This window comes from Cyphellophora attinorum (assembly GCF_001299255.1).
Source record: "Cyphellophora attinorum strain CBS 131958 chromosome Unknown Contig15, whole genome shotgun sequence".
In the NCBI taxonomy this organism is placed as follows: Eukaryota; Fungi; Ascomycota; class Eurotiomycetes; order Chaetothyriales; family Cyphellophoraceae; genus Cyphellophora; species Cyphellophora attinorum.
The window spans coordinates 195649-215581 of record NW_017253243.1 but is presented as its reverse complement, the minus strand read 5'-3'; the positions used below and the strand labels follow the sequence as shown (position 1 = coordinate 215581).

Below are 19933 nucleotides of genomic sequence, written 5' to 3'. Positions count from 1 at the left end.
ACTGATACTAGTGTCCGCTGCGATCCGGATCAGTCGACTAATAGAGACACATGTGGACAGGGCTTGCAAATTCGCTCTACTGTCCGACGGATGCTTAAGAGTAGGTCTGACGGAACTTGTATGCTGCGAAGGAATGGAGGTCAGCAGACGAGCATGAGGTGCAGCAGGGTAGGGCATCGTACTGCAGATACATATCATACACACCACACAGCCGTAGACAAATCCCAGGCAGAAGAAAGGCTGCTTGAACACAAAGGCATAGACCAGATTTGTGACAAAGCCCGCTATCGCGTTCACGGTAAAGATGGCCTTCGTAGCGTTGTCCATGGCAGATGAGGCGTTCTTGTCGTCAGTGGTAGAGTCTGCGAGCAGAAGCAGCTCAAGGAGAGTCAAATGCCTTGATGTTGAGCGCAATGGATACTGCCAGACTGGTTGTATGATGTGCGAGGAGGAACTTGTCAGTGACTGAAAAGAAGTCGGTCAAGCCAAAGTGAAGAAGAGGCGCCCCTGTCGAGACCGAAAAGCAAGTCCGAGCAATGCAAGAACGATTGTGTAGAAGGTAGGAAGGAATGAATGCTGTGTCGTTCCTATCCGTCCCAGAATGATGAACCATGGAAGTTCCTTCCCATATTGCGCCGTCGCTGATGCCAAAATCAATACCGTCTGCCCAGGTCCTCTCGGTGTAAACGCCAGAGGTCTGATGTTTCCTTGCAAGCACTACATCCGTCGAAAGGTGTTCCCACTGGCGCTCCTCCTATCATTGCCTCCCTTGAAGCCCTTCCTGCCATTGTCGTTGTTGTCATCGCTGCCCCGCTGACCAAAGCGCGACTTCGGCGGTTTTCTCGTGGGCTCGAACGTGACCATCTTATCACCAATCACGCCTCTCTTCCCATTGTTGCCGCCAGCACCATCATTTCTAGACTCCCGAACAGGCATGTCGAGAACACGGGCACCAAAACTCTGATCTGCCAGTCGCTGCTGACGCTGCTGCAGACCACCTTTGACGGAATTGCTCGAGTTGGACACACGCATCTCAAGCTTCCGTCTTCGCTGCGAGTCCTTCTGTCTGTCCTTCTTACTGCGGTCTCTTCTCTTATAGTCTGCTGTCGAAATCTTGTCTTTTGACTTCCTGAATGGATCATCGTCTGAGTCTTCTCCGTCTGAAGCGCTGGAGTTCGGCACCTCGTCGAGCATTTCCTCCTCGACAGCAGTAAGACCACGCTCGAGGTCGAGATTCGATCGCGGAGCTTGTGCATCGACTTTGGTGGACGGGTTGATGTTCTGGAACTCCCGAGAATTCTCGTCGATTTCGAATTCCGCGTCTTGGAAGAGAGACGCAAAGCGGCTGTCTCCGAGCAATTTCGGCTTCTTTGGTTCCGTTTCGGCCTCGTCGACGGTAGTCGCGGATGGTTCGGTTTGAGGTGGATTGGCATCACCGCCCTGAGCAAGCACACGTTGAGCTCTCCGCCGCTCGTTCTTTTCTTCGCGGTCGAGGATCTTCTCCACCATCTTCCGGTTGACTTTAGCCTCGATCTTCTTCTTACCACGGATGCGACTTTCGCGTTCCTTATCGATCTTCTGCTGCACGCGCTTCGCACGCTCCTCTTCCCATGACGTTGGATTCGTGATTAGGCGGGCCTCATCATAAAGCTTCTGGTCCACGAAGTAGCCGTGCATATATGGTCTAAGCAAATTTGTCTTGCCAATGAGGTGGTCGATGTTGAGTGTCCGCAACTGGGACTCTGTGAGGAACTTATGGTTCTCGTACACTTCGCCTGCCTTCCGGTTGTAGGCCAAAGGATCATTGGGATCGTCGGCCATCTCTTCGACGACATTGTCGAGGAACGAGCACCATCTGGGAGCAGGTCCAAGCTGTGGGATGAAGAAGGCATGCTGAGCACGGCCTTCGTTGGCAGTGAGGAACATGCCACTGTCACGACACCAGGCGACGGAATTGATGTCAACAGCCGGTTCGACTGAGGTCCATGGGACACCAGACCGCTCATCCCAGAGCTTGATGATGCGTCTATCGGCAACCATGATCTTTTGTTCCGTGGTAGCGGCCTTCGTGGAGCTAGAGAAGTTGAGGTACTCGACGTGTTGGATAGGGTAGCCATAGCCATGCTCTTTTCGTAGTGTTGGTAGGGCAGAACGAAGGTCGTACAGATATGTGAGTCCGGAGGAGGTACCGGCCGCGACGCTGATGCCGGAGTGATGGAAGTCGAGGGCAGTGACTTCTGGCCGGGATTCGAACTCGACTGGAAGAGCTAAGGTCGCTACTCGTGCTCGTGAACGTGCATCCCAGTATTCGATTGTGCCGAGAGTGGTCCCAAAGGCCATGAGGCCATGACTGCCTTCAGCTATTGACACTGAATTGACCGCTCCAGTCGAGACTCCGCCTTGTAGACCTTGGACTGTTTCGTTCCCGCCCACGTCCACCTCGTAGGGCTCCATGAATCTACCGTACTCCAGGCTGACCCGGAATACTTCGCCGAGGCCGTTGGCGTTGACACCCACTGATGGTATGAGAATCTCAGTCTCCGCTTTATTGTAAGCCAGGTCTCGTCCATATCGAGGTATCCGGAGGGCATGGTGCCTGCCGCCTGGCGTGTGAAGTTCGACTGATCTGTCCTCTTGCAGATGTACCGTCTTGGAGTAGTCTGTGGATAAGAACACAAATTTCTTGTTCAGAGTGTCCGTGTGGCGCGCCCAGGACAGCGACAGGTTTGGTAGGTAATGTGTGTGGATCTGCGGCTTGTAGGTACCGGTGCTCATGACCCAGTCGCCATCTTCGCTGATGCGAACGCATTGTGAGGCCTCCTCGAATTCGAAATCCTGCAGGAGCTCGACCCGATTGGCATACTCTGGATCTTTGTTCTTCCTCTTCTTAGGCGCTTGCCAGTCAGGGCCCTGTGATATGTTGCTGCCACTGACAGTGTATACTGGCACACTGCTGTTGGTGAGTTTCATAGCGGTCCCTAAGATGGCTTAAGCATGATGCAAGGTTCTGCTCCCTGGGTCAGTCGTCTCCTGGACCGCGAGTCTATGTTACTTACATGGTGGAAGTTGTCACTCAATCGTCCACGAACTTTTGCGCCCGCATCTCGAAAAGTTTCTCCAATTCTCGGCCGATACGCGCTAGATTTAGACCGGATTAGTGGCTTTTTTTGAATTGAGGGCGGGACCAGCCACAAAGTTCGCCGCGTGCTGCCTTGCTGATCAGAGAGTTCGAGACTCCCCAGAAACAACTCCAGACCCACGGCTGTGGTTGACCAGACTTTTGCCCATCAATATCCTTCAAATGCACTGAAATTCCTTCCATTAGTTCACACCGTCAGCTTCTTCTTCCACCAAACACTGCTCTAGAGGAATCTGTTACCGACCACGGTCTGTACAGCATCCGCAAAATTCAGCATCAGCAACCAGTCTCTGCTTGCCAGAATACGCGTTGGTGCTGTCACCATACAACGCTCGGCGGATGACATATCGCAAGCCGGCAATGCAAATTGAAGCATACTACCGTCGTCGTCGTTCACGGTTTCTGATCAGCTTGCTGCCTAACGGATAGCATCACAGCGATGACGTCTACTTCTGATCCATTGAGCAATTGCTCTACCAACGCCATTGTGCTTCAAGACTTTGGCGAAATCGCGTACATTGTATGCACAGTCTCACTACCACCCCAAAATGGCGCTCAGGCTACATCATCAGAATCGAAACTGGCAAGGCTACGCTCAACCCAGAAGCAGTTCCGCGAGGCTTCAATCCTGGCCTCAACCGACACGGCTGACCTCCAGCTGTATACCTTCTACAAGAAGGTCGATGTCATGAAGGACCAACGAGCTATATTGAGCAAGTTTGGCCAGATCCTGAGGTCCAACTCCTGTACCATTGCGTACAAAGCTGCCGCCAGAGCTCCCGATCTGTTCAAACCGGAGCACTCCAAGCTGTATCGCCTGTTCGTGGCTTCTGTGCTTGCCAGTGTCAAATTAGACGCTGTCGACAACCGCCGCATCCTACCAATGGGCCAACGCTACCACGTTATCGCCCATCCGGTGGATCACTCCAGCTTCTTTCCTCAGGTGCTCCAATCATGGGCGCTGTTGCGCACAGATATGCAAGTCGTAATGTCCGGTCACATCATTATTACCGTCTCGGCTCAGCGAACAATGATTCCATTCGTGAGCACAGAGAACGAAGTTCAGCGACTGTCTGATGGTGCTTTGATCACTGCAAAGATTACTCCTGTCGCTCTGGCGCCCAGCGGTCAGCTGGCCGTCTTCCGCAACGGCTACTTTGGCAGGATGACAGAAGCGAACAAATTGAGCGCGGTCCAACGTGCAAACTTGCTCCATTGGCAACAAGTCTTTGCGACATGGGCCGAGACCGAATCCAGCGTTGTCGTATCAGCAGACGATGTCTGGATGGAGTTGGTCGTTCCCGTCTACGAACAGGTCTTCCCCGAACCTTCTGGGTCACCAAATGCCGCGAAGCCAGAACCGAGACAGTCAATGGGCCTCAAGACCTTCTTTTGGCCAGCGAAATTGTGTTTTTCACTCAATGTAGCATATGGTCAGCCACAACAGATACCCGAAGCAAACGGTAGTCACGATCCTGTTCAATTCATCATCGACTGGTACGAGAATCTGGCTAACGGTGACTTTGGCCTCAATGAGGCGTCATCCGCGGCGGTGTCGGACAGTGACGATGGTCCATTGCTAGGAGAAGACGGCGCTTTCGATAATCCAGAGGTGTTTCAGCCATTTGGTCCGCCTACGTTTCCAACCGGACAGACCGTGTACCCAACTCCACCCGACGCGGTGATGACTCATGCAACGCCTGCTATGTCTGCTGGGGATGGTCTTGCAGCCACCCCGCTGAATGCATCTCGGCTGGCTACAGAGCCTCACTCCGCCATCCAGGCTGAAACGCCACTCACTGCAGACATACACGCGGCAGACAACAATGACTCTGGCATGTACGATGACGATCTGTTCGACGAGATGCCGGACGATGCGTTCGAGCAGGTGACTGGCGCCGATGAGCCAAATTGGGACTTCTTCGACAAGCCAGGTGGCCCGGAGAAGGATGACAAGCCTCCAGAAGCCACCGAGAATGAGCCCGATGTCATGGATACGGACCTTCCCAACAAGCCAGCCGCATCAAATGGTGAGACTCTAGCCAGTCCAGCAGTAAATGAGGGCAACAGAGCTGTGGACACCACATCGCCTCCGGCAGAGACCCGTGTGGATGCTGAAGAGCCTACGAGCGATGTTGCCTTGCATAAGTCAAAGCAAGGGCTCAACCATGCACCACCTGCTGACGCAACAGCAAGTCGCCGTCGATCCAGTGTGTTCGATGCCGTTGATGAACCAAAGCTGACGCTTGACCGTGACCAACGTTACGCGGCGTCGGGTTCATTCTTCTTCGATCGTATATCTCGTCCGAGCAGTCCTCGCCGACCGGAGAAGCTTGATCAATGGCTCAGAAGGACTCCATCTGCGACCACGTCAAGTGACAGTGATACTGATGACGATGACATATCTTATGCCGAGAGCAACCCAGACAAAGACACTGCCACGGACCGGCCAATGGATGATATCGAGATGCAAGATGCCAAAGCTGCCGAGCAAGAACCCGATTTGCAACTGATCGAAAACGATGCACGAATTGTGTTTGATCTCGTCAGCTTGTCGCACACCAGAGCATCTCTCGAAGACGCGGTCATCATCGGCCGACCTCAGGGATTACCTGCAAACTTCGACAAGCCGAACTTCCGCAACGATTTTGCTTCCGAACTAGTCCGCCAGTTGACACAGACGCCGCTGTTACGGGACCAGTACGGCACTTCATCTGCTCAGATAGAATGCGGGACTCGCAACGACGCAGTCCTTAGTGTTGGCATCACAGACGATAAGTCGACCTACTCGTTCCTCAATCAGCTTCAAAGCATCGTTCCCGCTGCTGTGAACGGCAAACAACAGCAGCCCGTAGGTAGGCTAACAAGGCTCGGCGACCCAGATATCGCCATGAAACGTCTCGAAAAGCCACTCAGCGCTCGACTTTCGGTGCTGCCTTTCTGGGATGTCCTTGGTTTGCAACCTGTGTCGAAAGCGAAGGATGTCTCAGCGTTATGCATTTATCCGAGCATAGCTGGCATGCGAGACAATTGTTCGCAGTTTCTTGATCGTGTAGCTGATGCTTACACAACCTGTGGCCTCGGTCAGCATACGCGGGGCACGATTGATGGCATCACAACCGACGGTCTGATCAGCGGCGACAGTGGTGATCATGGGATGTTTTTGGGTCCCATAAGAAAGGTTGCTCAGGCACTGTCCAGCGAGTCTCAGCCTAGTGGAAGTCTCGTCATTTACATAGTGGCGCAGTCAAGATCGGAAACGGCATACATCTACGCTTCTATCGCGTCGTTTGCGATCCGTAAGCACGTGGCACAGCAATGGGCGAAGAGAACCGATCGCCTAGATGTGACTATTCAGGTTGTGCCGCCGGGATTTATCAGCTCACCAGATGAATTAGTCGTGCCTTGTCAAGGAGACTACAGCAGCCTTGCGCTCAGTGTCTTTGGTCAAGTGCCATCGGACCAACAAGATGCACCGCCCGGAAGGAGTGATTTCCCTCTGACCCTAGCTGACGGACGAGAGACTATTCGATTTGGTCTTGACGCTGGCGCCGTTTGGCCACTCTCGCAAGACAGCGTCCTCCACCTCGCCTACTCGTACAGCGAGGACAGGCGGTGGCTCCTCGCGGCTTGGACAGACAGCAAAGGCGCACTGGCCATGTGGATGGCGTACGAGCTGAAGAGCATGGCTATTGGACCCACGCGCACGCCCAGTGAGATTATCAAAGATATATGGACCGTGTCCACAGAGCTGATGGCCAAACAACGAGGAAAGTGGGAGCTCGTAGTCGCGAAAGCGGGCACCTACGAAGCCCCAGAAGTCAACGCATGGATGACGGCTCTCAACGCCCAGACGACGACACCGGGAAAGGCCAAAGCCAATCTCGTTCTACTCTCCATCGAGATGACACCAACTCTTCGCTTGTTTCCCCAGCCCGAACCACTCAAGACAACTATCCAGCAAGCATACGGCACGCCAGCCTCAACTCCCCAAGGTGGCGTGACCTCTCCCGAGCAAATAGTCGCTGCGACTCCAACGCCGGGCGGCTCCAACATAATCAACGCCCCCACCCCACCGGACCACAGCTTCGACCCCAACGTCGACGCCGATCTATCCATCACCGACCCATTCGAAACCGCCTGGGCAATCGTCCTACCCTTTGGCATCAACCAGGCCAAAGACCTCCTCGAGATGCGCCCTGCCGTCGCAAGCGGATATCTGGTCAAGAAGACCGGTGGGCGGAACAGGGACGACGAGGGCCTCACAATGATGGGCGTGCATCTCGTGTGGCCTACACCTGACCCGTCCGCGACGGTGGCGGGTCAAAGAGAACGGGAGCTGGAGGAGTATCTGAGCGAGTACAGAGGACTGGTGGCCCTGGCGGCAGCGAGAGGGGTGATTGATCGGGAGAGTAGTTGTGTGCCGTGGCATGTGCATACTGCGGTCAGTGGGGCGACTGCGTTGGGAAGGCTCATCTAAGCAGATCTTCCACTGTCGAAGGAAGGACGGTGCTTTGACCGCTATATAATTGTCCAATAAAGTCCAAATTGATCTGGAGTTGGGGTCCCCATTTGCCGCTTCAAAAGCTGGCGTACCTACGTCTTGGCATCATTCTATGTATCCCATCTGCCAACTTTTTGATCTATCGGTACGCACTGTGACATGCCACATCGCTTTAGAGAAGGTTATAGCTTGCGGAAATACTTCCTTAGCCCTCAAATCACCTACGAACCGACCAGCACTCGCTCGACCCTAGTTGCTGCCCATTCATCCCGAACATGCCGCCCAAACCACCCCCAAAACCGTCCCACCTCACATCTCAATCCAACTCCACAACGACCACATCCTCGCCCGCCTCTTCAAAGCGCGGCATCGGCATTCCCTGGGACACCACCCCGGAAACTCTCTCCCTCATCTTCCCCACCTCCACCTCCCATCCTCCCACCATAATATCCTGGTGCTTCAACTGGGAGCTCTGGCGCCCGCCCCTCCCCTCATCCGACACCCACCCCATCGAATGGGTCCCCTGCATACGCACCGCCGCACAAATCCCCGACCTGCTCCCCTTCCTCACCGACATCTCGCGCACGCACAAGATCACGCATCTACTAGGCTTCAACGAGCCAGAAATCCCGGAGCAAGCTAACCTCTCGCCGTCCGACGCTGCAAGACTATGGCGGGACCAGGTGCTGCCTGCGGCGAAGCAATTGGGGTTGAGAGTAGGCAGTCCGGGGATGTGCAGTGATCCTGCGCGGGCACTGCCGTGGTTGGATGAGTGGTTTGGGCTGTTGGGTGGGGTGGAGGGGAGTGGGGTGGAGTTTTTGGTTTTGCATTGGTATGGGATGGATTTGGGGGGTTTGAAGGATTGGGTGGGGAGGGTTAGGGAGAGGTATGGTGGGTTGAGGGTGTGGGTTAATGAGTTTGCTTGTTGTAGTCTTGGTGGGGAGGCGGTGGGGGAGGAAGAGGTGGAGAGGTTCGTGAGGGAGAGTACGGCGTGGATGGATGGGGAGGAGGGAGTGGAAAGATATGCGTACTTTGGGATGGGGCAGGGTGGGACGGTGGGGCGTTGGGTTGGGGAGGGGAGTGATTTTGTGAAGGGGGATGGGGTGACGAAGGTGGGAAAGGGCTACTTGGGTCTGAGGTAGTTGGGGAGCGGTCGACTGGGGTTACCGATGAGTGAATTGTAGACTTCCGAAGTGGGAAGAACGCATCGTGACCGAGAGACGCCGTCGACAGAGGTCTTCGCGTGCCCTCAAATTCTCTTATAAGCTTTCATCACTGCCATCGGGGACCTGCCGGCGGAAGAAAGACTCCGCAGAGCGCCAAACAAATTTCCCTCAAACGCTTGCTCAGATCCAAATCCGATCATCAATCCGCCTTCCTTCCAACCAGTCATAGACCTCATCCCACTTCTTGCATACGTGTACTACATTCCACCCATCACTCCCACCCACGTCCGGACCAAAAGTCGTCTGCAGCCCCTCCAAGGCCGTGTCGCCATGGCACATAATCGCTTGACGTAGGTAGTCGAAGCAGTGGCTCAAGTGCTCAGCGGGATCCTCGCCTTCGCGCGTGAGGCCGCCGTCGTTTGCGGAGCCTGTGTATGCTTCGTCGACACCCTCTCCGCTAGAGGCGTTGTCTGAGTTGGTGATGGTGGAGCGAGGGTTGTGGCCCTCGTTGTGGTCACTTGGGCTGGACATGTCCATAGGCTTGAATTTTCCGCCGTTGAGAGCCAGCTCGTTCATGCCTGTCATGATCATGTACAAGCAGTGGAGTTGGTGGGTGCCGGAGGTGGTGTAGACGGGCTTGTTGTATTTCATGTACGGCGGGGGAAGGTGTGGGTATTTCGAGGGTGGATGGGGAAAGGGGACCTCGATGAAGCCGAGACCTTTGGGGACGAGGTCGATCCAGAGCGGGTGGGTGTCTTCTTTGAAGGTCGGGGAGGTCAGGTTGCCGACGTAGCGGTTGTCGGGTTGGAAGGTTTTGAGTTGGTGTGTCACTGAGTGTAGGGGAGAGTGTGCGTTAGAGATGAAATGGGAAGAGTGGTTGTTGGGAATGGCAAGGGATGGCAAGGGGGGGCTTACATTTGGGCCAGATGCCGTTGACGTCTCCGGCGATCTCTCGATCCTGAATGGTAGACGTTGACGTTTCAGGCTTGTGAGGAGGACGAAAGCGCTGCCATAGCATAAAAGCCAGCGCGCCGGCCAGCAACACATTCAGCAAACCCGAAAGCGCTGTTACCAACCGAAAGGGGCGGTGTGTTTGTGATCGATATGCTGCAGGTTTGTTGATAGATGGTTCTGGGGGCCATCGTCCGCGTTCCTTCCCTAGCAAACGTGCGGCCTCCTCTTCGCCGTCTTCCAGGTCATGGTCAGACGGTGGAGATGAGGTTCTGGGCGTGTGTTGCGCCATGCGGCAGCGACGTTGATGTTCTAGGTCAAACGAGCACGAGCGACAAGCATTGGGAACAAGAATGCGGAGAGTTGCAGATCACACACGCTTGACAACGACCAAGGTAAGAAGGGAGCGGTCTCAGGGAGCCTCACGCAAAGGCGAGTGCCACCGTCGTCAGAGGTCCTGCACTTTTGGTGTAGATGAACTCAACTCACGAAGTCAAAGTCAACGAACCTCTCAGAACGCGCGTCTGTCGTCCATCTCACCACAAGTGCGATTCAATATCCAGCCGTCTGTGATGCCATTTGTTGCTGTGCGCGGATTTGTTACGTCGGAAGGAACTTCATCGTAACTGAATCATGCTGTGAAGACGTCTTGAAAGCACAGCGGGACGAATGTTTGAAGAAGGCTGCTGGCTCTGAAGACTGCGGGTGATCGGCAAGACGTCGCGAATCCGGGCCATAGGGTTAGGGCTGGTCACTGAAGTCTTCCGGTCTTGCCAGTGTTGCTCTGGTGTTCCGACTTCGGCAGGTGCGACCTGTTTGTAGATTGCCAATTTTCGGATTTCTGAAGAGCAGTCGAGTCACAAGCACTCGAAGAACGGACCGGAATGCATCGAGATCTACTCCTGCCGGCGCCAATGCTGACGGCGTTTTTGGCTGGTAGCGAGCAAACTTGAACATGAACAGTAGTCCGAGCCGAGAGACTGCTCGCAAGGCAAGCACTCCGGATCTCTCCTGAGCTGTATACGACTGTAGTCTCACTTGCTTGGACACAATTGATCTGGAAGCATCTACTTAGTGAACAGTCAATATTACTGCTGTCATCGATGCCTGCTGGTGGTGTGATGACGACGGCGTTCGGAACAGCATTATCCCACGCGATGACGAACTGCTTGATCTAATCAGATCAGGCAAGAAGCTTAGGTTCACCGGCTGAGCTTTCATTTTGACAGGGGTTGGTCTTCTTGATCTCCTCTTTTCTCTTTCTGTTCTCCACTGTATGCTCGACCTTCCGCTCTTGAGGGTTGTTGCTCGGCGTCAACGCGACGGGCAATGGTCGTGAAAAGCTGTACGCCGAGCCTGAGCTATCGAACCATCTCTCGAGAGCCTTCCGATCGAGGTCAGAAGGTCTTGTCTAGTGTCAGAGTCACTGACTAACGCAACCGAAATGCCCTCTTCTTGGGACCTGAAGGTGGAGAAAAGATAAAAATTTCTCTTTGATCTTATCTATCTCTACTTCCTCAGATCAGTCTCTCGATTTCTTTACTCTCCTCGAGCGCTGATTTAGAAGTATTCTGTTCAGTCGTACACACATCTAGCCCTGGTGTACTTCACACGGCGTTTGATTGATAGTCGGACTGATCTAGCGGGCTGACACCGTGTCCTTTGGCAGTATACAACATGTCAACCCCCACAGACACCGCGCGTGAGAGCGCCTCACCAGATCGGAGCTATGTCAACGAGAAAGGACAAGAACAGCTCCCTCGCACGGATCGCCGTGCGTTGCAAGTTCTTGGCGCAAAGAGCACTGGAGTAGCAAGAGTCGACGCTATGGCGAGCGTCCTCACCACTAAGGATCGCATTCTCCTTTTTCTCGGCGTGTTCTTGATATCATACGCTTATGGTGAGTCGATGTTATGTCTCATACGATGACGGTGTAAGCCCGCTGACTTCAATGAAGGTCTGGACGGCACTCTCCGGTACACATATCAGCCATATGCTACCGCGAGCTACAGCCAGCATTCGCTTTTGGCCACAGTCAACGTCCTGCGTGCTGTCATTGCTGCTGCTGCCCAACCAACAGCCGCCAAGATTGCCGATGTCTTCGGCCGTGCTGAGTTGATCATGGTTTCCGTGTTCTTCTATGTCATCGGTACCATTGTCGAGGCAGTTGCAAATAATGTGGAGACATTCTCAGCAGGCGCCGTTATCTACCAAATCGGCTACACCATGATTTTGGTATTGGTGGAGGTCATAATTGCCGACTTGACTAGCACACGGTCCAGGTTATTCTTCAGCTACATCCCAGCAACACCTTTCATCATCAACACGTGGGCGAGCGGTGATATCGCGCAGTCCGTCCTGGCAGCGACCACCTGGAAGTGGGGCGTGGGTATGTGGTGCATCATCTATCCAGTGTGCGCACTGCCCTTGATCGTCCAATTACTTATCGTGGGCCGCCGAGCTCGCAAACAAGGCGCGCTGGACAAGTACACCTCCGCCTTTCAGTCTGCAGGAGGTGCTTCTAAGCTCAGCCTCGCGCTGTTCTGGCAACTCGATGTCATCGGCGTCATTCTCTTAATCGCGGTCCTGGCTCTCATCCTGACACCATTGACCATTGCGGGTGGCTTCAGTAACAAGTGGGCACAGGCACATGTCATTGCACCTCTCGTTGTCGGTATCCTCTGCATACCCGCTCTTATCGTCTACGAGCTGAAGTATGCGGTACACCCACTTCTTCCTGTTCGCCGCATGAAGGACCGTGGCATCTGGGGACCTATGGGAATTGCATTGTTCCTCAACTTTGCATGGGGAATGCAGGCCGACTACCTGTACACCGTCCTCATCGTCGCTTTTGACTTCTCCATTGCGGGTGCAACTCGAGTCACACAGCTCTACAGCTTCACATCTGTCATTTGGGGCACCGTTCTCGGCCTGATCGTCTACCGCGTCCGTCGCCTCAAGCCCTTCATCGTCGCTGGTGTATGCATCTACATGTAAGTCTTTTCCCTCCAGCAGACGACAGTCCTCTCGCTAATAACACCCGCGCAGGGTTGCATTCGGCCTCATGATCCACTACCGCGGCGGCAGTGGCTCCAAATCAGGCGTCATCGGCGCCCAAGTCCTCCTCGGCTTTGCCGGTGGCATGTTCCCTTATCCGGCTCAAGCATCCCTGCAAGTCCAAGTCACGCACGAGTACCTCGCCGTGATGACCGGATTGTATCTTGCAACCTACAACGTCGGCTCCGCTTTTGGCTACACCGTGTCCGGCGCAATGTGGACGCAAGTCCTGCCTGCGGAGTTGGAGCGGAGGCTGCTGTTCCAGGATAACACCACGTTGGCGGCGACCGCGTACGGAAATCCGTTTGTGGTTGCGCTGGAGTATCCTATGGGTACTGAGGTCAGGGATGCGTTGGTCGACGGTTATCAGCATGTGCAGAGGTTGTTGTGTATTACCGGGCTGTGTCTGTGTGTGCCATTGTTGGTGTTTGCGTTTTGTATCAGGAACCCGAGGTTGGATGAGAGGCAGACGTTGGCAAAGGAGGAGGCTGGCAGTGATGGGGACTATGACGTGGCTCCACAGGGACAGCGGCCGCACGTGGAGGGTGAGAAGGGTAAGTGGTGGCAGCGGGTCATGTCTTAGGAAATATCGGGCATCGGCTGGGGTCGGTGGCGTGGTGGCCATAGGCAACGAGCGCGTATGCTAGGTGCCGGTACGCCGCTCGCATGTCCTCTGAGGGTCATTTTGACGTCCAGCCTTGAAATGCAGGAGGGGCGAAGCTGCTCTACTGACAAGCATGCTACGTTGTAAAATACTGATGTCAGGTACGAAAAGGGGTATCTCATTGAGAGCTATGCAGCTAATTCAATATGAGCAACATCTTTCCACCATCAATTCCTTTGTCACTGTGTTGACTTATCTCACTGCTGTACAGCATCCACCCGTACGCTGTCCGAGCGAAGAGTACGAGTGTGCCAGCTGCACTGGCACGAAGTTCTCTCAAATGATTGAGGCCATTTGAGTAGCATCAATACTTATGCTTATGCCTTGGTGTTGACAGTCTCAGGCTGCGCCGACTCCACATTCGAAAGGTTGTGGGCCTCCGTGTCTGGGGCAGACACACTAGCCTCTTGCCTCTGTATGCGGAAGTCTGCAGCATGTTCAACTTATCCTCCTCCCTATCCAGATGGTGGAAGTTGAACCAGAATGCCACGCCACCAAGCCCGGCCAGGATCGCCACGGTGGTGTAGTTCCACACCAATAGGGGATCCGCAGACATACTTGTGAACGCCTGCGCCAGAGCAGAGCTGAAAGCGTTCTGGAGCAGGTTGATGGACATGACCAGCGAGCGCATGTTAGCGGGAGCTTTGGTGAAGGCGTACTCCAGGGAAGTGACGTTGGTGAAGATCTCGGAGATACCGACAAAGACGTATGGCAGGGCCTGAACCCAGACGTTGATGGGGGCCTCCGGGCAGGGAGTCTCACCGTCGGGCAGCGTGCCGGATGCATACTTGCCACAGACGGACTTCTGATAGATGTAGTGCTGCGTGACGGCAGCGGCGACCATCGAGGTGGCGGCAAAGGCGAAACCGGTGGCCATACGCTTAATCGGGGTGAATTGGATACGGAATTTGCGGAAGGCAGGGTAGACTATGAAGTCCATCATTGGGATCTAGTAGTACAGTTAGCACCTGGTTCATTCTAGCATACGTGACTTCGACGTACCATGATGATGATCGAGATAGGGTTGAGGTTCTGGATGATGTCGTTGGGCACACCGTGGCGCTGCATAGTAGCTGCTTGGGAGACGAGATTGCCAGTCATCTGGCCATAGGCGAGCCAGTAGAGCGGCATGTACAGGAAGACAGCACATGCTTTCAGACCACGGCGGACCTCGTCTACCCATGCATCGTCATATGTCATCCAGGGCTTACGCTCGCTCTCAGGAACCATCGAGGGGCGAACCCTGTCCCAGAAGCCGGGCGCGTGGAAGTTCTTGTAGGTTGTGGCAGGGTTGATTGACCACTTGCCCTTCATAGCATACGTCCACATCTTCCAGAACTTGCCGAAGACGGATCCGGTGGGTGGCGTGAGTCTGTAGCGTTTCTTGCAGATCACCAGAACGACTGGGCAACAAGCGAAGAGGATGGTCGGCAGCAGGAATGAAAGCCAGAAGCCAACGTACTTCTCGGCGAAGACCATGCCAATCTGTCCAACGAGCGATCCAATGTTGATGCATACGTAGAACCAGAGGAACATGCGAGCAGTGGTGACTGCCGGATCAACGATAACGCGCTCGCCAGTCTTGGGCAGAGTCACGATCTTTTTCCGCAGAGTAGTCTGTTGCTCGGCAAGAAGCGGTGAGATGTTGCTCTTGAACAGACCAGTGCCGATTCCGAGAACCAGAAGACCGATGATGAAGGCACCAAGCGCACTGTTTGGGTTCTTCAGCACAGAAGGGGCAGCAGAGGCGACCAAAACGATGTGGCCGACCATAGCAAAGGCGATGGCAATGTGGATCGCCTTGTAGCGACCGAGATGGGCATCGGCGATGTATGCACCGAGTAGAGGCATGAGATATGCCCAGAACTGATTGAATGTGACCAGACCGGTCGAAGCACGCTGGCCCTTGCCTAGTGCACCTGGCTGCTCATCGTCGGCACCTGTGGTCGAGCCCTCGGGGAGTGGTTGCTGGCTGTTGGCATACTGGTCAGCGAACTTGGGTCAGGAATGAGAGGCCAGAGCATTGTACTGCATCTGTGAAGATGTGCCCTGCACACGCCCTTCAAACGTCGTGTGCTTCTCGAGCGCATTGGGTGGAACTTACATGAAGTTGGTGTAGACAACAGTGGAACCGTAGTATGAGAAACGCTCGCACAGCTCGACGAAAGCCAGCGTGTACGCTTGCCAGGGAATCTTGCCCGACACACGTCTTAGTGTGAGGAGTTCTTCCTCAGTAATGTTCTCTGATTCATCCTCATCAATTGGATCGATGATGGAAGTGCGGCGGCCCTTATCGATCGAACCGCGACCCAACTCTTTCTCGATGGGTGAGAAGGTGTACGCAGCATTGTCAACTTTGGCTTGCGCGACCACCTCCGCATCCATATGCCCTGGAGTCGTCATGATTGCTGATGTATGCTGGCGCACTATCAATGTCGTGTATCGTCCAAATACAAAGTCCCAGCCAAAGTATGGCCCTGAAGGCGTTCACAGAAGGGGTGACGGATATTTTCGAAGTGATATACCTGCCACTGTAGGTTTCACTACATGTGCAGTCGCTCCACTCTGAACCATTCTTTCCCTCTCAGCTTCACCAGCACGCGATTTCACCCCGTCATCCATGTCGGAGGTGCTTCGTCAATTAGGGAAGGTCACAATTCTGGTTATCTGTTGATATCAGAGCTCGAAGCGTCCAAACCAGGGTCCGGCAGGCATATTGGCCACCTAGCAGAAGATTCACTCAATGGTCGATGCAACATGGAAGTCTTAGCAGGCTTCTCTTCGTGTTCCAGGGCTTGGCTGGTTCTTGGCTTTCCGCCGTGAGTGGCTCCCCCGATCCCACGATCGACATGGCTCCTTGCTAGTGCACGCCGCAATGCAAGCCGCCTGTGGTGATCCCGCCAGCCGTTCATTGCTTGGATGCAACAGAAATCGCTATCAAGAGATCCTGGCTGAAAGCTTCCTCAGCTTGGTACGGATCATTAATCGCGACAGATACGTGACTCGTTGGAGATGGACGGGCGCGCTCCGTAAGAGGGCGATGTGAAGCTTTGCGCCATCTCGTGAGCTTCTGACGCCAGTTCACACAGGCCAGGATGAAATAGGAAGCCGTCGCACCATCACGTCACAGCACTTTGATCGACCGGAGAAGTCCTGGCCATGCTCCTCTCCTCAGATGCAAGAAATCGGTATCGGGGGTTCTCGACTTGCTCGCCTCTTTTTAGACGGGCGCGAGTCTCAACGGCAGCGCAAATTCGCAGCACTAGATGTCGTCCATTTCCGCTAAGAACACCAATGACAGTCCAAGAGCGTCAACCAATTTACAATTAGGAAGTGAGTCTGGGCATCGCTAACGTAGCATTCCCGGCAACTGCCAAGCCCACTATCAGTTCCAAAACGAGGTGGCCAAACGGGTTGTTGCTACCTTCGGAAAGCAGTAATTCTACAGAGGGATCACCGCCGGCAACTTCGCGGCCGTGGCGAACATCGATTCCACATGAGTTTGCTTGACAACTTTTGACACGCGACCAGTGGCTGGTGAGTATTGGGCCTCGGTATATCCGTAAAAAGGCTTTGCCCCCCGGAGCCACAGAAGCCTACTGCGACTGAGGTTGCATCTGCTCTGGAGAACGCATGCTTGATCTTTCGATTCGAGCACTACCAACAATGATTTCGGAGCGCCCCGAACGACTTCGATTTCGCCACAAGCAGCCCACGTTGAAGCGACCTTGGTAGCTCGTTACTATTATCGCGTATGCCGTGGAGTGCTGGTCGGGATTGGTGTCAGATATCGAGATTACAGAGTAGCTTTGCTCTGCATCCACGAAGTATGTTGACCATTCGCATCGGGGCCAAGCTCGTTCGTGCTCACAAGGTCATCGATCGCATTTCGATCATTGCGGCGATATCCCCCCGTCTGCACGGGTGATTTGTCGACCAAGACAGCATGACACGGCGCTGCCGAACACCCACCATGAGCATCTGTATTGATCAACCTAGGAACAACGGGCGGTACTCAAGGAACTGCAGTCTGCAGCAAGGAAGTCACCTTCGGTAATGTACGGCTATGCAAGCTCTAGAAGGATTCTCGAAGCAGCGGCAAAGCATGCCAACCGTAGCTTGCGAGTTTCTGGGCATATGTCTTATCTCAAGCCTCCTTTTTAGTGAAAGTCCAAACGTTAGATCAACGACCAAGTCTCGACCCTTTTACCGAGGGTCTTGGAACTAGGTATGCTAAGACCTTTCTTACACTACGTCGAATAGGTATTATCCACCGCTACCCTGAGCTATCCAGCCGATCGCGATGTTCTGTCGGAAAGACGGCGAGGTCGTTTGCGTGCCCGTTGTCGCCGCTGGATCTTCCATTATTCAGTGTTCCATCAGCCTCAGGCCAAGATATGGTAGGCAAGTGTACATGCTCGGCGTGAACGACTTAATACACACAAGTCGCTCCTTGGCAAGTCTTTCGAGTGAAGCCCTGATGTCGACCAGCTGCGATGCTAAGTGGAAGTCGTGCCATCAGAATGAAAGACATTAATTATCATCGTTGAAAGCCACACTCCGGCGAGGCCTTCGACTCCACGCATGACAAAGCTCCGCTGGAGCCAGATCTCGAAGTCAGGTACAACGTACAAGATAAGCGAACAAGAAGACTCCAGAGGTAAGGCGTCCAGGCAAACTACGGGAACGGCGCGCCCGCAACCGGCCGTGAGACTTCATTGGAGAACGTGAGATCTATGCCTTGATCGTGCGGCTGTGCGGTACACCTTACTCGAGAGAAAGGCGTGCGGCTTTTTGAGGGGCTGTTCAAGCATCTCTCAACGACAGATACCAACCGCCAAAGCTCGAAGGACCGAAGCTCGCCCCATCCAAGTAGCAGTAGGTGCTATCTTGACATGGCAATCGAGGTTGCGTTCTGCCTCTCGCTTGCCAGGAGGCGTAAGGGAACATAAAGGAAGAAGAGGGCGATGACAACGGCGATCACCTATTTATACCTCTTCATTACAGTGAAGATCGAGGCGAACGGGGAGCATTCACTGTACTGACTCGTCGAAGAGGTACTCACTGTCTGCTACATGATTCGGAGTCATGCTGCTGCGTGATGTATTCACTTCGAGCGGTATGTTCACGATCGCACAATGAGAATGAACTGAACCTTCTCAGATTGAGGTAAGGAAGCAGCATGTTCTGGATGAAACTTCGCATGGCAGATAGATTCCCCGTCCCAACAGTTCTGCTTCGAGGACTTTGTTGGAGAGTAGGTGAGTACGCACCGAGAAAGGTGCATCCGTTGCTGCCTAGCTGCCTACTTGCCTGCTTCTCCGATGCTATCACCCTCGGGAGAAGCTGCGGTGTGTCTGGCCCCTACCTGCGATGACAATGCCCACCGGATCGACAAGCAGTCTACACAACCACAAACAGCTTATGGAAAGCTAAGTAACGCTCCCCTCCCCACAGCCTGAACATCGTTAGAAGTAATAATCCCACAGTCAGCATACACGCCACCAAATCATCCCGGGACGCGCCCGCGGGGTTCCTGTAGCCGAGAAAACTGCAAACCCCATCGCCATCATCGTAGCCATCACTACATTTGCCACAGAGAAGATTGAAGCGGTGCAGTACAAATCGGTTATGGCCAAGATCAGCCATAGATGGGCGAGGGCTGCGAAGACGAGCCAGACTGGGGTACCCCAGTGGGCGGCAGATGCGTGTGAGTCGGTGGAAAGGTGTGTCTCATGGGTGGCATCGATCGGTAGTGCAGGATATGCGATGGGTTGTGGCGCGGTGTATGGGCAGCTTCCTGCTGCTGCTTCTATGAAAGAGGTGGCGTTGATGGAGTCGTTGCCTTGCTCTAGGCCTGAGAGTGCGTTGAAGTGGTCTTCTTGAGCACTCGCTATCGTCCGGATACGAAAGGCCATCATCTCCGAGGTCTCCATTTCGTCTACCAATTGTTGTAGGGTGGGCGCTTTCTTAGGAGCCTGGCGATGCAGGTCGACCATGCGAGGCGTCATCTTGGAAGGTATTGGTGTAAGCAGTGGCGTGTCGAACGGTCTCTCTGGCACGTTGAGGCGTGCTGAGGTAGTAGCTTCGTCTGGCATCGTGGGTGATGCTGGTACGCGCTCCATCTCCATTGCCAAGCGTGGAAACGGTTCGAGTTGATGATGCTCTGCCATGTTTGCGCAATTTGATGTCGTTCCTTTTGAGCTTGCTGATTCGGCGTACCTTAAAGCAGTATGACGGAAAGGGCTGATGCAGTCGACCGGTGTATAGTGTCAAGCATACAAGAGTGGTCGCTGGAAAGAGGGATGTTTTTTTTATACATGATCACATGTAGAGTACCTTACCTAAGGTATTCAACACTTTCAGCACGTCGCACCGTGGGTGCTGCGGATAATCCGCTTGGCCGGAATGCTCTTAATGGCATACTTGTCGTATGGCTACCAGCCTAAGGA

The 19933-nt window shown here is 54.1% G+C and overlaps 7 protein-coding genes across 7 annotated transcripts; 3 read left to right on the top strand and 4 right to left on the bottom strand.

Moving 5' to 3' along the window:
• Nucleotides 1–717: 717 nt before the first annotated feature.
• AB675_5041 (Ribosome biogenesis protein ENP2) lies at nucleotides 718–2970 on the bottom strand (the record flags this gene model as incomplete). The annotated part of the gene is made up of 1 exon (XM_018145222.1): nucleotides 718–2970. One exon carries the CDS (start codon nucleotides 2968–2970, stop codon nucleotides 718–720), a length of 2253 nt encoding a protein of 750 aa, XP_017999482.1.
• Nucleotides 2971–3578: 608 nt separating this feature from the next.
• AB675_5040 (Mediator of RNA polymerase II transcription subunit 13) lies at nucleotides 3579–7619 on the top strand (the record flags this gene model as incomplete). The annotated part of the gene is made up of 1 exon (XM_018145221.1): nucleotides 3579–7619. One exon carries the CDS (start codon nucleotides 3579–3581, stop codon nucleotides 7617–7619), a length of 4041 nt encoding a protein of 1346 aa, XP_017999442.1.
• A 299-nt stretch (nucleotides 7620–7918) lies between these two features.
• Nucleotides 7919–8785, top strand: AB675_5039 (uncharacterized protein; the record flags this gene model as incomplete). Its single annotated transcript, XM_018145219.1, has 1 exon — nucleotides 7919–8785. One exon carries the CDS (start codon nucleotides 7919–7921, stop codon nucleotides 8783–8785), a length of 867 nt encoding a protein of 288 aa, XP_017999367.1.
• A 204-nt stretch (nucleotides 8786–8989) lies between these two features.
• AB675_5038 (uncharacterized protein) lies at nucleotides 8990–10052 on the bottom strand (the record flags this gene model as incomplete). The annotated part of the gene is made up of 2 exons (XM_018145218.1): nucleotides 8990–9639; nucleotides 9725–10052. The coding sequence occupies 2 exons, from the start codon at nucleotides 10050–10052 to the stop codon at nucleotides 8990–8992; spliced, it is 978 nt and encodes a 325-aa protein (XP_017999413.1).
• A 1385-nt stretch (nucleotides 10053–11437) lies between these two features.
• Nucleotides 11438–13400, top strand: AB675_5037 (Siderophore iron transporter 1; the record flags this gene model as incomplete). Its single annotated transcript, XM_018145217.1, has 3 exons — nucleotides 11438–11660; nucleotides 11718–12753; nucleotides 12809–13400. The coding sequence occupies 3 exons, from the start codon at nucleotides 11438–11440 to the stop codon at nucleotides 13398–13400; spliced, it is 1851 nt and encodes a 616-aa protein (XP_017999175.1).
• A 385-nt stretch (nucleotides 13401–13785) lies between these two features.
• Nucleotides 13786–15884, bottom strand: AB675_5036 (putative peptide transporter ptr2; the record flags this gene model as incomplete). The annotated part of the gene is made up of 3 exons (XM_018145216.1): nucleotides 13786–14430; nucleotides 14484–15453; nucleotides 15586–15884. 3 exons carry the CDS (start codon nucleotides 15882–15884, stop codon nucleotides 13786–13788), a joined length of 1914 nt encoding a protein of 637 aa, XP_017999218.1.
• A 3086-nt stretch (nucleotides 15885–18970) lies between these two features.
• On the bottom strand, nucleotides 18971–19654 carry AB675_5035 (uncharacterized protein; the record flags this gene model as incomplete). Its single annotated transcript, XM_018145215.1, has 1 exon — nucleotides 18971–19654. The coding sequence occupies one exon, from the start codon at nucleotides 19652–19654 to the stop codon at nucleotides 18971–18973; it is 684 nt and encodes a 227-aa protein (XP_017999250.1).
• Between the last annotated feature and the right edge of the window lie 279 nt (nucleotides 19655–19933).